Source organism: Osmerus eperlanus, chromosome 16 (assembly GCF_963692335.1).
Source record: "Osmerus eperlanus chromosome 16, fOsmEpe2.1, whole genome shotgun sequence".
NCBI classification, from domain to species: Eukaryota; Metazoa; Chordata; class Actinopteri; order Osmeriformes; family Osmeridae; genus Osmerus; species Osmerus eperlanus.
Genome location: NC_085033.1, coordinates 13935731 through 13950662, shown reverse-complemented (window position 1 = coordinate 13950662; position 14932 = coordinate 13935731). Strand labels below are relative to the sequence as shown.

At 44.9% G+C, this 14932-nt stretch overlaps 1 protein-coding gene across 3 annotated transcripts; it reads right to left on the bottom strand.

Moving 5' to 3' along the window:
- Positions 1-698: 698 nt before the first annotated feature.
- crema (cAMP responsive element modulator a) lies at positions 699-11441 on the bottom strand. 3 transcript variants are annotated; one of them, XM_062481045.1, is made up of 8 exons: positions 11318-11441; positions 9793-9910; positions 8651-8779; positions 8461-8552; positions 7860-8002; positions 6827-7015; positions 2955-3111; positions 699-2310 (listed from the first exon to the last, which is right to left on the bottom strand). In XM_062481045.1, the coding sequence occupies exons 2-8, from the start codon at positions 9901-9903 to the stop codon at positions 2166-2168; spliced, it is 966 nt and encodes a 321-aa protein (XP_062337029.1). In that variant the 5' UTR covers positions 9904-9910; positions 11318-11441; the 3' UTR covers positions 699-2165. The 3 variants fall into 3 exon arrangements, with proteins under 3 accessions (XP_062337029.1, XP_062337030.1, XP_062337031.1); XM_062481046.1 differs by lacking the exon at positions 11318-11441 and adding an exon at positions 10898-10916; XM_062481047.1 differs by lacking the exons at positions 6827-7015; positions 7860-8002; positions 8461-8552; ... (1 more) ...; positions 9793-9910; positions 11318-11441 and adding an exon at positions 5448-5637.
- Between the last annotated feature and the right edge of the window lie 3491 nt (positions 11442-14932).

Below are 14932 nucleotides of genomic sequence, written 5' to 3'. Positions count from 1 at the left end.
ACATTCCAAACCATTCATTCTGAAGAGAACACTGCCTTGACTTACAGCAATGATGCCTTTCTGTATACACTAGAGAAACCAGTTTATAGACAGGGTTGGTGCACCAGCACAACTTTATAAAGGTATTATGGAACAAAAAATTACAGTGTATGTGCGTATGCCTTTCACTTTGTCACACACAAAAGTATTTTTCCTCAAATAGCACACAGACACTAATTATCACAGCCTACACCTTTGTCAAGGTAACGCTTCGGTCCTATAGATGTTCTTCATTACAATGCCTTAGCTCAGAGCCTTCCAGAAGACAAATCCACATCATATGCAGCTCTGCTCTGCAATCTGTGGAAGCCAAGGAGGATTTTAATGACTGGATAACAGTAAAATATCATGCATCGTTGAGGGGGAGCTGGCCCTTATCACCCCAGGCAACACAGAAACATAACCAACTTTGATGTTAGTGGCCCAAATATCCCTTACCGTAATGGTCACGTCACACAACAAGATCTGGAAATGAGAGGCAATGCAATGCAGGGGGGGTATCCGAAGAGATACAAGTAATTATAACTAATATGTTTGAAAAACCTAGAATGGGTCATTATCAAAAGAAGAATCTCCTGCTTATAACATCTTTATGATGCGAGGCATGGTGGTTTGGTAAAAAAAAAAAAATACTAATAAAATAACATACCGTTCCCATCTCATTTTATACATTTTATTTGATAAACAAAATAGTTTGTAAAATGTGTCGACCACAGCAGGGAATACACACAGAGAGAACAGCTGTTTTTAAGAAATAACCTAATCAAAGTGGTCGTCTTCTGAAAACCTAAAAGTCAACACCTGAAGAACTGACTTTGGTCAAAAGTTAAGAGTTAAAATCAAATGCATCCCCTGTATTCAAAGCCCACTGGCCAAACACGCACTAGCAATTCTGTACACAGACATTAAAGCCTTATATGAAAATTCAAAATAAGTAACGTGCCTCAACATGATATACTTGCATGGGCTGAAAGAATTTTGCAAGTGCATAATTATAATAGTCAAAAAACATTGGCAATAACCTTTAAACAAAACATTTTACAACTAGTTCTCTAACCCTAACCAGCTGTTCAGATGACTCCTATACAAAAACCCCACAAAAGAACCAAACATCAATATTTCCTGCACTTGCAGCCACTTTACAGTCCTGTTACAAGATACATACATATTACAATATACATACATGTTACAAGATTCAGTCCCTATCAAACAGCCTTCCAGAGCACATTCCTCATGGCCAGACATGTAAAGGTGATAATAGATTATCTTTTTCACATTAAACTCCTGGTCTTGAATATTTTGTGGTTGACTTCTTTTGTGGGCAACATTTTGCTCTAAACATCGGCTTGGCCACTTGTTAAAAACAACTGTTGGTTACAGACCACCTTTTCTGACCTATCAGTATAAAAAAAACTAATTAGTTGACGACAGTGTTCAACTGAACAATTGAAAAAGTGAATTCACCTTTAAAACACCCTACTCCACCAGAAAGAAGCAATGTGTTAAAGCAGGACTCGCAGGTTTCAAGGAATGTATCGCACACTAAAGACATGGGAGCAGACAAACTCTCGTGTGACTCTACTTTGGCTTGCTGGTGAGTTTCTGTGCACTTCCTTCCTTCAGAAAAAAAAAAGACAAAAAGGTTGATAAGAGAAAGGCTCGGTTCTCAGCATGTCCACCTCTGTGACGAGTGGCACCCTAACAGGAAGCACCTTGACTTCCTCTTCCTCCACTTCCTCAACTCTCATGGTTTGCCAACTTCCCCCAGCGAGGCCGACGGTGGAAGCGAGCGTGACCTCAACCTAACCCTAGCGAGCGAGGAGCAGGGCCGACTGCGGGCTTGTTAGCCCGGCGAGCTCAAGCCTACAGCGAGTCACAACCCAACAGTCGACGTACTGTAGCATCTGCACAACCAGGACCTGAGCTAGCAGGGACACAACAAACACAGACAGCTGAAAGTAGTAGTTGTCCCAGAGTATGTTTCAATTTTTTGTTGTTGTTTAGTTTAGTTTTTGCTTTTATCAATAACTTTTTTTTAATCCCCCATCCAGAAGTCTGTAAACTGCTCTCATTTGTGCTTTGTTTCCTCTGAGTGAGAGCCTCTGGTCAGATAGCTCACACGCTGGTTATTCTGTTTTATGGCAGTAGATGTCTTTTAGTGCTTTGAGTTCCTCTATAAGGGTCTTGTTCTGGTTCTCCAGGACCGCCACACGGTTCTCCAGACACTTGACGTACTCTTTCTTTTTCCGGCGGCACTCTCTCGCAGCCTCCCTGGAGAAATGACAGAACAGAGGAACAAAGAGTGTGAGAATGTAGAAGAGTGTGATAAAAGGCACACGGACGATGTCTTCGCAAAATCTATAACAATCACAACTCAAGAGTCTTCACGGATCACAGTCCTGTGTGACGGACGTGGTTTGACAGTCCACCGAGTGTAGCAAGACAGCGTTAGGCCTCAGAGCTAAAGCCTTTGTGTATGTTCTGGAAGCTAACAAAAACGTTGGTCAGATTCTATAAATAATAATTCATCAATCTCACCCATCCCGGTGGTTAGGATTTCGAAAAAAAACAACAGAACAGAAAAACTGGGGAGTCAGTTGGCTGAGCGGTGAGGGAATTGGGCTAGTAATCCGAAGGTTGCCAGTTCGATTCCCGGTCATGCCAACTGACGTTGTGTCCTTGGGCAAGGCACTTCACCCTACTTGCCTCGGGGGAATGTCCCTGTACTTACTGTAAGTCGCTCTGGATAAGAGCGTCTGCTAAATGACTAAATGTAAATGTAAATGTAAAAACACAAATTTGAGGTTCCTTTGCCAAAAACATAACAACGGAATTAAAAAAAAACACATCACTGACCGACAGACATTTTGCAAGGCCTCAAAAAAAAGAAGAAAAAAAATAATGTATATTTCTACCTGTTCTTCATGAGGCGGACCTCCCTCTTGCGTGTGACTTCCTCCGTATGCACCGGGGGGCTGTGGAGGGAGCCAGGCGAGGAGGCCATCACCAGCCCCTGAGGCAGCCCTGAGGTGGGGGAACGCAGCTGGTACGCAGGCATGTCTCCGGTGGCAGCTGGAGGGAGGAGGCAGACAGGGTTATAGATCAGACAGGGTTATAGATCAGACAGAGTTATAGATCAGACAGAGTTATAGGTCAGACAGGGTTATAGATCAGACAGGGTTATAGATCAGACAGACAGAGGGTTATAGATCAGACAGATATAGAGGGTTATAGATCAGACAGATATAGAGGGTTATAGATCAGATAGATATAGAGGGCTATAGATCAGACAGATATAGAGGGTTATAGATCAGACAGATATAGAGGGTTATAGATCAGATAGATATGGAGGGTTATAGAGCAGACAGACAGAGGGTTATAGATCAGATAGATATAGAGGGTTATAGAGCAGACAGACAGAGGGTTATACATCAGATAGATATGGAGGGTTATAGAGCAGACAGATTAAAGGGTTATAGAGCACACAGAGGGTACAAATAAGGCCAGATTTTCACTTTCTAATTATCCAACTAAGAATATCCAGTGAACATCTAGAGAAATTATACAAGTTGACAGACAAGAGACGGCCTAAATTCGACTGCCTTGAAAACAAGTTGACAGAGAGTCAAAGGGTGTTACACAATGGCGATAGCAGTTAGCAGATGAGGAAGTGTTCCATTTTGCTGTTTGCTCAGTCAGTCTGGTTTCTAAGTACACAGAGCACTCAGAGGACAATAAACCTTTACCTCTGACCCTGCCCAATAACAACAGCTTAGCCAATGGGCTTTGACCTAACCGGGTCTGACAGACAATCACTCTGAACAACGGTAACGAAATTACAATTAATTTCACTGATTGGTTTACTGAAAAGGAGGAAATGACGACAACACAAACCAAAGCAACGGGTTACGTAACCCGACACTCGCTCAATATTATTAGGTTTTCATTAAAAAGGGCCTTTGCCTGGAAGGGTAAGAGAAAGAGAGAGGGGCTCAGCGTCTGAGGTAATACTGTTTGGTTGATACTATTTGCCTGATCTAGTTACCGGGCAGAAAACTACTATAAACAGCATCCAGGACAGAGGGAGGAGTTAGGTCTTCCCTCTCATCAGAGACCTTTAAACCCCCCCCCCCCCCCCCCCTTTAAACATCCCCCTCCTTAAACATTGGTCCTCCCCAAAAACAACTAATGTTGAGGGTCAAATATTATTAACGTGATATTATATGACACAGATCCCCCCCCCCCCCCCAAAAAAATGACTGTATGACTAAGCTGGTGTTCTCGTTCTCTATCACTGAGAGCTCTGTCTGTCTGTATGTGAGTGTGCATGCGTGTGTGTGAGAGTGATCACAGCGTGACCCCCTCCCTTCCCGCCCCCCCTGACGCTGACGTCAATGGTACGTCTCGCTCGCTTGGTTTTGCATTCTCATTTCCCCGCCCGGTTCATGTTCCAGGAAACCAGGGTGACGTCAAATGTTGCCAGCGCACACCACCCCTCCCCCGCTACTGAACCACCCCGAGGTATTTCAGAGAGAAAGAGAGAGATAGACACTAAGAGAGAGAGAGAGAGTAGAAGAGAGGGATATACAGAGAGAGAGAGAGAGAGAGAGAGAGAGATACAGAGAGAGAGCAGATGGAGAGTGGGAGAAACAGAAGGTGAGAAAAAAGAGGGATGGAACAGGGAAGAGCTAAAGCCAAGAAGGAAGAAAGAGAGAGACGGAAAGGAGAGAGACAGGGAGAAGGAGAGAGAGAGTCAGGGAAAGGAGAGAAAGGGAGGAAGAGAAAGGGGGGAAGAAAAAGATCAAAGGACAGAAAGAGAGACAGGGAAAAGGAAAGTGAAAGAGATGGAGGGAAAGCGAGAGAGAGAGAGCAGGAAAGAGAACAGAGGAAGTGACAGAGGTAAAGAGAGAGAGATTGTGTGTGAGAGAGAAAGCTAGACAGGAACATGATTGAACAAGCAAACCAAACATCTTGTTCAATCAACAGTTGTGTCTAGATATTCCTTATCAAAGGAGAAGACTGAATCTATTTCATACTTTTTGCAAGTTGAAATCTGTTGCAACCTTACAAACTCCAGTGCCCACATACATTTACAGTTTAAATATTTTAACCATGTACAATTCTAAAGTCTTTGAAAAGCAGAGATAAAATTGTTGTAAAACCCCACAAAGACTACATAATCTAAGAATTATCCACTCTTCAATGATAAGTGCAACAACAAGCCAGGTGTGTTCCAGAAACACTGCAGGAAATCTCACACAATACATCTGCTGCTACTGTACACAGACTAACAACAGCAGTGAAGCCAGCCGGCCAGCCCACCACACACAACTTTCCTTTCCGCGTTACAGCATTATCATCTCTAAACTCGACCAATGAGAAGCCCTGAGACAGACACACAAACCTACCTGATTCAGTCTCATCCCCAGTTACAGCCATTACTAAATTCCAGTTGTCCAGAGCCAGAAAATTCTCACGATCACCCTGCTGTTCTGTATCACACTGGACCCTCTCTCTGACTGTGTGTGGAATGGTCACCCATCAACTTTGCACAAGATTACAATTAAGGACATTGACATCACAATGACATCACTGGCTGGCTGCTGAAGTCAGGAGGACACGCTTTTAGCCCCTCCCCTTCTGCTCCCTCCCACTCCCTCTTACTCTCCCCTCCCCCTCTCTCTCCCCTCCCTCTCCCCTCCCTCTGTACTTAGTGCTGTTGTGGAGCTACAGGGAGAGGAGGAAGGGAGAGGAGGGAGGGAGAGGAGGGGGTGGGGAGAGGAGGGGGTGGGGAGGGGGTGGGGCGTAGGTGTATTAATAGACCTTGTGACGCAACTCGAGAGACGCACGACAAACAAGAGGATATTGTGCCTGGTGAAAAGACACACACACTCTGATTTAAGCTGTGTGTGTGTGTGGTTTTATGATTTTGTTAATGTCATTAAGCCTTTTAATCCTAAACTTTGGGAAACAGGCTGTTATGAAATGGGCTAATTATGGATACTTACACTTACAATAGGTGTTGAAATGTATTAAAAACTGTTTTTCAGCGGTAAAGCTTTTCATTTACTTCACCTGCCACTGATAACAGATTCCTTGTTTTTCATATGGAAAAGGGATTTACAAAACATACATATATATAAATGATATGTATATAAAGTTTGTATAGGTGTGCAAATGCATTGTATATTCCACAAAACTGAGGAAGAACAGAGATCCAAAGTCAATCTTGAGTCTGATTCTTTCGAGGGACGAGCGATGGGAGATTTAGCCCACGCCTGGAGTTCCACCCTGCCAGACCAGTAACCAATCACATTACCTCAATTAAACCTACAGAATTCTCCTGACAGACTGCGTAAGGAGTGTCAAACATGTTTAGCACTAGGCACATTCACAGGCAGCTGGAGTGTGCTGTTACTGGGGAGTCAGGTGGCTGAGCGGTTAGGGAATCGGGCTAGTAATCAGAAGGTTGCCGGTTCAATTCTCGGCTGTGCAAAATGATGTTGAGTCCTTGTGCAAGGCACTTCACCCTACTTGCCTCGGGGGAATGTTCCTGTACTTACTGTAAGTCGCTTTGGATAAGAGCGTCTGCTAAATGACAATGTAAATGTTACAGACCGCCGGTCCTGCGCCGTGAAAAAGTTTATTATGATTTCTAAAGAATACTTCCCGTATATTCAATCAACCCCCCCAAAAAAACTCAGTAATACTTCGCAAAATCCCCCACACACATACCACAAACACTTTTGGGGCGGCCTGTCCCTTTTAAGAACCCAGCGCGGCCTACCTTGAATGACCACCTGGCCCCCCTGCATGTAGAACTGCTGGGGAGAGTCTCCCGGCTGGGTGGCGTACTGCAGGATGGTGGCCCCGGCCTGGGGGGTGGCTGAGCTGGACATGGTCAGGGTCTGGCCTCCCTGGAGGCCTACGCTGCCTGGGCTGGCCAGCTGGATGGCTCCGCCCTGGGTGATGGCAACTGTGGAGGGGTGCCCAGGAGGAGAGGGTTAGGTCTGGGAGGGGTGCCCAGGAGGAGAGGGTTAGGTCTGGGCGGGGTGCCCAGGAGGAGAGGGTTAGGTCTGGGAGGGGTGCCCAGGAGGAGAGGGTTAGGTCTGGGAGGGGTGCCCAGGAGGAGAGGGTTAGGTCTGGGCGGGGTGCCCAGGAGGAGAGGGTTAGGTCTGGGAGGGGTGCCCAGGAGGAGAGGGTTAGGTCTGGGAGGGGTGCCCAGGAGGAGAGGGTTAGGTCTGGGAGGGGTGCCCAGGAGGAGAGGGTTAGGTCTGGGGGTCTGGATATGATTTGTGTGGCATGTAGAGACGATCTTTTGGTCCTGTGTGTTTATATTTCTTTATTTTTTATACGTTTTTCATTCTTTTTTGGACAGTTTCTAAGTGAAGAGGGACAGGAAAGGCAGGAGGAGAGAGAAGGGAGAAGACATGCAGCAAAGGCCCCGGGCTGGATTCTAACCCAGGCTTCTGGGTTCTGCTGTAAGGCCTCAGCCTACATGGTATGCGCACTTATCCGGAGCGCCCCTATATATGTTTTTCGAAAAAAAGTTTCTAAAGGTTTTCCAAATATTTTCTAAAACTTTTTGAAAGGTTGCAAAAATATTTTCGAAAAAAGGTTTTGAGTATCTGTGCTTCTACATGAGTGTTTTTTTTGTGCTTTTGCCATCTCTGTCTAGTTCTAAACATACACCAACACACACACACAGATTGGGTCCTGATCCAAAAGGCAAAGGAAACAGGTGGAACTCGAGGAACCAGGTGACCACGTGTTGTGAAACAGGATGTGGAGACTCGTCGAGGCTTGAGTGGGAGACTCACTGTATTGTCCTGAGCTGGTCTGGTAGATGGAGGTCGGGACCGGGGCCGAGGCCAGGCTGGCCGCTGCAGCCTCCTCCTCAGCCTTCTCCTCCTCGATCCGGGCCACCGCCGGCGAGTCTGAAGACAGCTCGTTGAGGATTTTTCTAAAATTGAGGAAGAGGAGGATAAAAAAAGAAAAAATGATTCTCACAAAACCTCCTTGAAATAGAATGTGGAGATAACGTTAAACATAAAAAAAAAGGTTCTTTGTAAGATTTCACTCTCAGTTCCTTTTTAATGAGGTCTTACGCAGAGAAAGAGAGGAGAGCCAATGAAGATAGAAACATTGGAGAGCAGAGTCTGACCACCTGAGGATGGTGACAGGAGCAGCCATATAGGCACTGTTAACGTCAGCACTCCTATACTAGACAGCAACCACGCACTGACACTAATTCCATCTGATATCTCCTTTGGGGGCAGAAATTACAAGGAATGACCATAACCAATACCAAATATGATTCCCAATCAAGTATTCCATAACCCAGAGGATGGAGGAAGGCTTGATCTTTGAAGGGGTTAACACCTGCATGTCTTAATTCCTTTAAACTCCACCAAACCGTACCGGTAAGATGGACGTCTTGACAGGATCTCTCTCCTCTTCTGAGTGTCTATAGTATCTGGTTCCCCATCTTCGAGACACCCCCCTGTGGATGTCTGCACAGAAGCAACGACAAAAAAGGACAGGTCAGTGAACCATTTAAAGTAAAATACGACATTTGGAAAACCATTTCAGATCCTGGGACATCCTGGACCTGGGGTGGCTGGATGACGGAGGCCTGGGGGGCCTGGATGACGCCCTGGAGCTGGATGGTCTGCCCGTCGGCCAGCTGCACCAGGGTGACCCCAGTGGAGTCCCCCAGAGTCCCCGAGCTCACCGTCACCTAAAGAAACACAGCACCAAGTCAACTCTCTACAGTCGTCATGGTGACGGTAACGATAAGCGGGAACGGTCGACGGGTAGTGGAGCGAGGATAACTCTCGTTCTGTGTGTGTGCGCTCGTACCTCAGGTGTGTGTGTGTGAGCTTGTACCTCAGGTGTGTGTGTGTGAGCTCGTACCTCAGGTGTGTGTGTGTGTGTGTGAGCTCGTACCCCAGGGGTGTGTGTGTGTGTGAGCTCGTACCTCAGGGGTGTGTGTGTGTGAGCTCGTACCTCAGGGGTGTGTGTGTGTGTAAGCTCGTACCTCAGGGGTGTGTGTGTGTGTGTGTGTGTGTGTGTGAGCTCGTACCTCAAGGGTGTGTGTGTGTGTGTGTGAGCTCGTACCCCAGGGGTGTGTGTGTGTGTGAGCTCGTACCTCAGGGGTGTGTGTGTGTGAGCTCGTACCTCAGGGGTGTGTGTGTGTGTAAGCTCGTACCTCAGGGGTGTGTGTGTGTGTGAGCTCGTACCTCAGGGGTGTGTGTGTGTGTGTGAGCTCGTACCTCAGGCGTGTGTGTGTGTGTGAGCTAGTACCTCAGGCTTGTGTGTGAGCTAGTACCTCAGGCTTGTGTGTGAGCTTGTACCTCAGGGGTGTGTGTGTGTGTGAGCTCGTACCTCAGGCGTGTGTGTGTGAGCTAGTACCTCAGGCTTGTGTGTGAGCTCGTACCTCAGGGGTGTGTGTGTGTGAGTGTGAGCTCGTACCTCAGGGGTGTGTGTGCGTGTGAGCTAGTACCTCAGGCTTGTGTGTGAGCTAGTACCTCAGGCTTGTGTGTGAGCTTGTACCTCAGGGGTGTGTGTGTGTGTGTGTGAGTGTGAGCTCGTACCTCAGGGGTGTGTGTGTGTGTGTGAGCTCGTACCTCAGGGGTGTGTGTGTGAGTGTGAGCTCGTACCTCAGGGGTGTGTGTGTGTGAGCTTGTACCTCAGGGGTGTGTGTGTGTGTGAGTGTGAGCTCGTACCTCAGGGGTGTGTGTGTGCTCGTACCTGAGAGTGAGCGGGGGTGGTTGAGCTGGTATCGCTCTGACTCCCCTCGTCGTCAGACATGTCATCACTCATGCTGCCATCCTGCCGGGAAGACACCATCTCCATGGTCATTGGACAGCTGGAGGACAGGAAGGAAGTGATGTCAACAGCCCATTTAGGGACAGGAAGTGGGGGAGGGGCAAATCCGTTCCAATGTCAAGAGACCATTGAAACGTCCCCTCTATTAATTAGCAACACAGCGGGGTCGGGGGATAGCAATTAGGTTGATGGTTTGAACACTAACAGCTCAAAACCAAACCTTTAGACCAAACAAACAGACCTAACTGTTATACAGGGTGACACCGGTTTGATACCTCACAACGCTCGATGATGTATTGTAGACTTAGTCAACTTGATGTTATTGTCCTAGAGTTGACAAGAGTCAAATCTACAGACGGGTTGTTATGGAAAGTGTTTTATCATATGAAAAGAGTGACAGCTAGCATGTTAGCAGGAGATAAGCTGATAATGGGTGACTGACTTCAGGCAAATACTGAATGTGAAGGATGTAAGTATAAGTCTGATTATTTTTGGTCCCCCCCCCCAAATAATGTTATGTTTATGGAACATAAACAGAAAATAAAACGGCATTTTAAGTTTATGGATGTAAATACACTCATATTAGTAAATTTATACCAAAATTGTTGTCCCTTTCACACTATCTCCCTTGTTTACTTGTTCCCAGGCTGTCACGTCACGTACGCATCTAGCAAATACATTTGACTGCAGTTGATTTACGAAAATTATTGTCCGGTAACAAAAATAAGGTCCGTGATACTGGTCATACCGATGTACAGTATCCATTTCATCACAACATGGGAGTGTGACACAATCCATTTCCTCAATTTCAAATTGCAAAACGTAGCGCGTCTGTGAATGTTTGCCATATTTCCTGACAAGAGTTGCCTTTGTTAACACTTCATAAACAGTTTAGACCCACGTAGACACAAGTCCGATATATGTATAAGTTGAAATAAGTAGCCTAACTGGATAGCAAATGCTTCAAGATATAGAAACAATATTGTGGCGGCACAACAACGGTTTATGGTGCTAGCGCAAGACTTACTGTCGCGTGTAGGAACATAATGAGCTTTCAGTTTCATGGCACGGCTTTCTTTACAAGTTTAATTATCATCAAGTGGACTAGTATACGACTGTCAAACAAACAACACATTTTAGAAATAACCAAGTTTACTTCGATTTAAGAAAGTAACATGGGAATGTTCTGGGAGCACAGTTCTTATTTACAAATGTCAAAAAAGCTGCCGTCCACATTTCAGGTGTGGTAGGCGAAAGGAAATGAACCTACAGAAGCTAAGGCTGCGAGGCCATTATATCAGGATTAGCTACAGTATGGCTACTTGATTGATTTCTCCGAGTGAAAGTTTTATAGAGCATAAATGTAAACTTGGTACTCTCTCACTCTCTCTCTCTAGCCCTCGGCTTTCTGACTTCTGTCGAATACGACAGCTATGCAATAACTTACCAGAGTTTTACGTAGACAGAATCGTCACTAATTACAATAGGGGTGGATAGCCCGTGTCTTTGCCCACGTAGTTCCCACGTCAGTCGCGATGATGCAGTACTAAAATGTCGACCAAGCAGTCGGCGTCTTCAACTCGACACCGGGGAAAAACTACAGAGGGGCGGGGCGTGTAGGATTAGTCAGAGAACTACAGTGACCAGCACATTTGGATTATGAGTTGTTTGAACAAGTGTTAAATCCTTGTAATAAATCCATGTAATAAAAGAAAAGACTTAAACCTGATCACACTATTTATTAGTTTAGATATTTGGTGTTCATAAAGGAAGACGGCACGAAGTAATAAGTCGAAGCCTCTCCACAATATTTACCAAAACAAGTTTTAAGTAGCCTAATTTAATGCAAAAAAACGAACAAAAATTGTTAAGTACAGTCTTATTAAGTTATTCTACAATATCAACAGCCATTGACATGTAATTAAAGACTTCACCTTAGTCTTTCAAAATGTCTGTGCCAATGATTACACTTTCATACTCGTGCTTAAATTTGGCTTAACATATAATCATACATGTAGGCCTAAATATGTTATCAAACTGCGCGTTTCAGAATTTAACAAACCGTTATCCCCTGGGCCTCCTAACTGAAAGCGCCATCTAGTGGTGTTGCACGAGACCGACACTCTACACAGAACAGCAGGGTCTGGTCATTTCACACAACGGAATGTTATGAGATTAACACATGTGTACTTAGACTGACCTACGAGTATCATTCACAAGAATAAATGTGCTTTGTCCGTTTATTTGTCTTTAGCGGTACCCACAGGGCCGAATAGCTACAGCAGCTCTTAACTATTTAACAGACATGCTGTTTTTATGACTTCAATTCATAAATCACAAAAGTGAAGGCCGACTTGAATTTACATAACGTATTGCTTCATCAAAGGTTAATAATAGCTATGCGAGTACGTCGATGGATGTGTAGAGGATACTTAAACTATACTCGAGAAAAACTAAGGCCAGATGAACAAAAATAATAATAATTCAGGTTCAATGCTTCCAACTGGACACATTAAAAAGACCGTTTTTGGAGTGAGATTCTCTTTGGCTCTCGGGCTGCCATCTGTTTCCTTGCATGCAAGGTGAGGTCACGCTGTTCTGAGCAAGGCCTGCTGATATCAAAGAGCCACTGTGCATAGTGCTGCCTAGAAGCCACTGAACACACACACACATTGGGGCCAAGGTGGAAGAAGGTACACTAATATTTACATTTAGTCATTTAGCAGACGCTCTTATCCAGAGCGACTTACAGTAAGTACAGGGACATTTCCCCTGAGGCAAGTAGGGTGAAGTGCCTTGCCCAAGGACACAACATCATTTTTCACAGCCGAGAATCGAACCGGCAACCTTCTGATTACTAGCCCAATTCCCTAACCGCTCAGCCACCTGACTTCCGTAATATCCCATACATCGATAAAATACTGGATAGTAGTCCCTTTGTTGCTAGAGGAATCCATGTTAAGAGCGAGGCTAATCTTTGTGTGCTTGTCTACGTGTGTGTACAAGCGTATGATTGGACGGTAACCCGTTGGCTTCCAGACCACATTCAAGATGCCACTAAGACACTGTCAAATACTTTGGCTTCTGTCTTCCCCCCCCATCTCTGCCCCAGTGTGTGTGTGTTTGTCCCGTGGAGCTGGTAAGGGGTGTCCAGATGGCCAGTCCGCAACCCGGCAGGGGGTCACCAAAGGGCACAAAGGTCTGACAGCAGGGAGTAACTGGACCCTTACTGGACACAACCCATAAAGAGAAAATTAGGGTTAATGATGGGTTGCACAATTTTACCTGATGGAAATGGCTCCGGAACAGTGGAACCCCCAGGTCTCCGACATTCCATATGTCAGTGTTCTAAGTTAACTCACTTATGGTTCAGACAGCTCTGGTAATTTCCTTCTCATCCTTCCACTTCCTTCAGAGAATAACACTGCAGGTTTCTAGTATTCCGTTTTTTTTTTTAGCTTTCATTATACATGGGTGGGACATGAAACAACATATCTGTCTTTTTATGAAGAAAATCGTAATTAAAATTTAAAAAAGCTGTCTCACCTACATTTGAAAACAAACCCATGCTCCTGGTTAGCTCTCAACTGTCATAAATGTGATAGGGAAATATGGAAAACCAGAAAATACAAATGTAGTCTGAAGGGTTAAGGCTCCTCAGACAAATGTCTGTTCAACAAATTTCGCATGTTTCGAATGTTAGAATTCGGCATCCTGTGTTGACATATTTTCTGCATCTGTCAAGATAAAGGCTTTTATCGTCATGGTGATCTGATCTTCCATAGATCACTTGGAACATATAAAGAGTTCTGAGTTCTAGAAGCCCGTACAGTTGATCTGGCTCTGCAGGGTGACGATTCCGGAATGTTTGAACCTTTGTTTGAACATGCCCACAAGAGAGAATCTAACCTCACAATTGAGATGTCATCCTTGAACACAGCCAATTAAGCACCTTCGCCAATGTCTTGTGGTCTTCCAGTGATTAATCTCATTGTTGTGGTCACAATTAAAGGGATATATTATAAAATAATGCACATATTTTGTCTCTGGATCAGACAGGTGCACACAATAAGAACATTTCTGAGCAATAGCCACACTCCATTGCATGTCTTTTAATGAAAATTCTAGAATGTAGTTCTAGAATGTACTTCAACATTCCGTAGGACTCGACATCAAAACCAACAATTATCTATGGTGTTTTGCTTGAGCTCGCCTGTTGTGACCTTTGTAGTTCCTATGTTTGTCACAAGGGGGAAACCCTGGCTCAAATTTGACTCCAGCTCTTAATCTCAGTCCACTGATAAATTCCTACTTTTGGAATGAAAGTTATTGTAAATTCCCATAAACAGATTTTCAGAATGAACAGTAAACTAAAAGTTAGTTATGTTGATGTACAGGTGTCATAACCATTTGTAACAGTCATAGAACCCTCTGCAAAAACAGGGATAACCCATTTCAACTCTATGAGGTGCTGTTGGGAACCTTAAAAGGTTCTCTCTGACCTAAAGAACTGTTCCAGGTGGACAATGTCCTTGAGTAAATGATTATAACAGCCTTCTTGTACAATGCAGGCCAACACTTGGTGTCTTGGCCTGGTCTAAGAGCCGCGAAACACATCTTTTTATTCACATTTTGTTGTTGCATCTGCTTCTGTTACAGAGAAATTATCCCCCAGTGGATCAATAAAGAGTTACTCTAATCTATTAATTTCTACTCTACTCTACTCCAAATGAACTGCTGGAGAGTGCATCAAACAGCTGTGTGTGTGTGGATGTGGAGGATATGTTACTGATGCTGATGTACCCATGGAAACCAAAGTAAAAACACATGACTCAGCTCTCCTTCCTCTCTGCTTCAGAGCCTTGTGTGGGTTCTGCTGTTGAGCCAGCAGTTACACTCCTGCTGTCCAATCAAGGGGCACAGCATCTAGTAAAGACACACACACACTACACACACACACACAGGCATGCACACACACACTACACACACAGGCACACACTACACACACACACAGGCATGCACACACACACACACACACACACACACAGGCACACAGACTGCA

Coding starts and splice junctions, on each gene's coding strand:
- crema (XM_062481045.1), bottom strand. CDS start 9,903: ATGACCATGGAGATGGTGTCTTCCCGGCAGGATGGCAGCATGAGTGAT. Junction 8,003..8,460: donor TCAAGACGTCCATCTTACCG/GTACGGTTTGGT, acceptor CCTCAATTTTAG/AAAAATCCTCAACGAGCTGT. Junction 7,016..7,859: donor GACCAGCTCAGGACAATACA/GTGAGTCTCCCA, acceptor ACCCCTCCACAG/TTGCCATCACCCAGGGCGGA.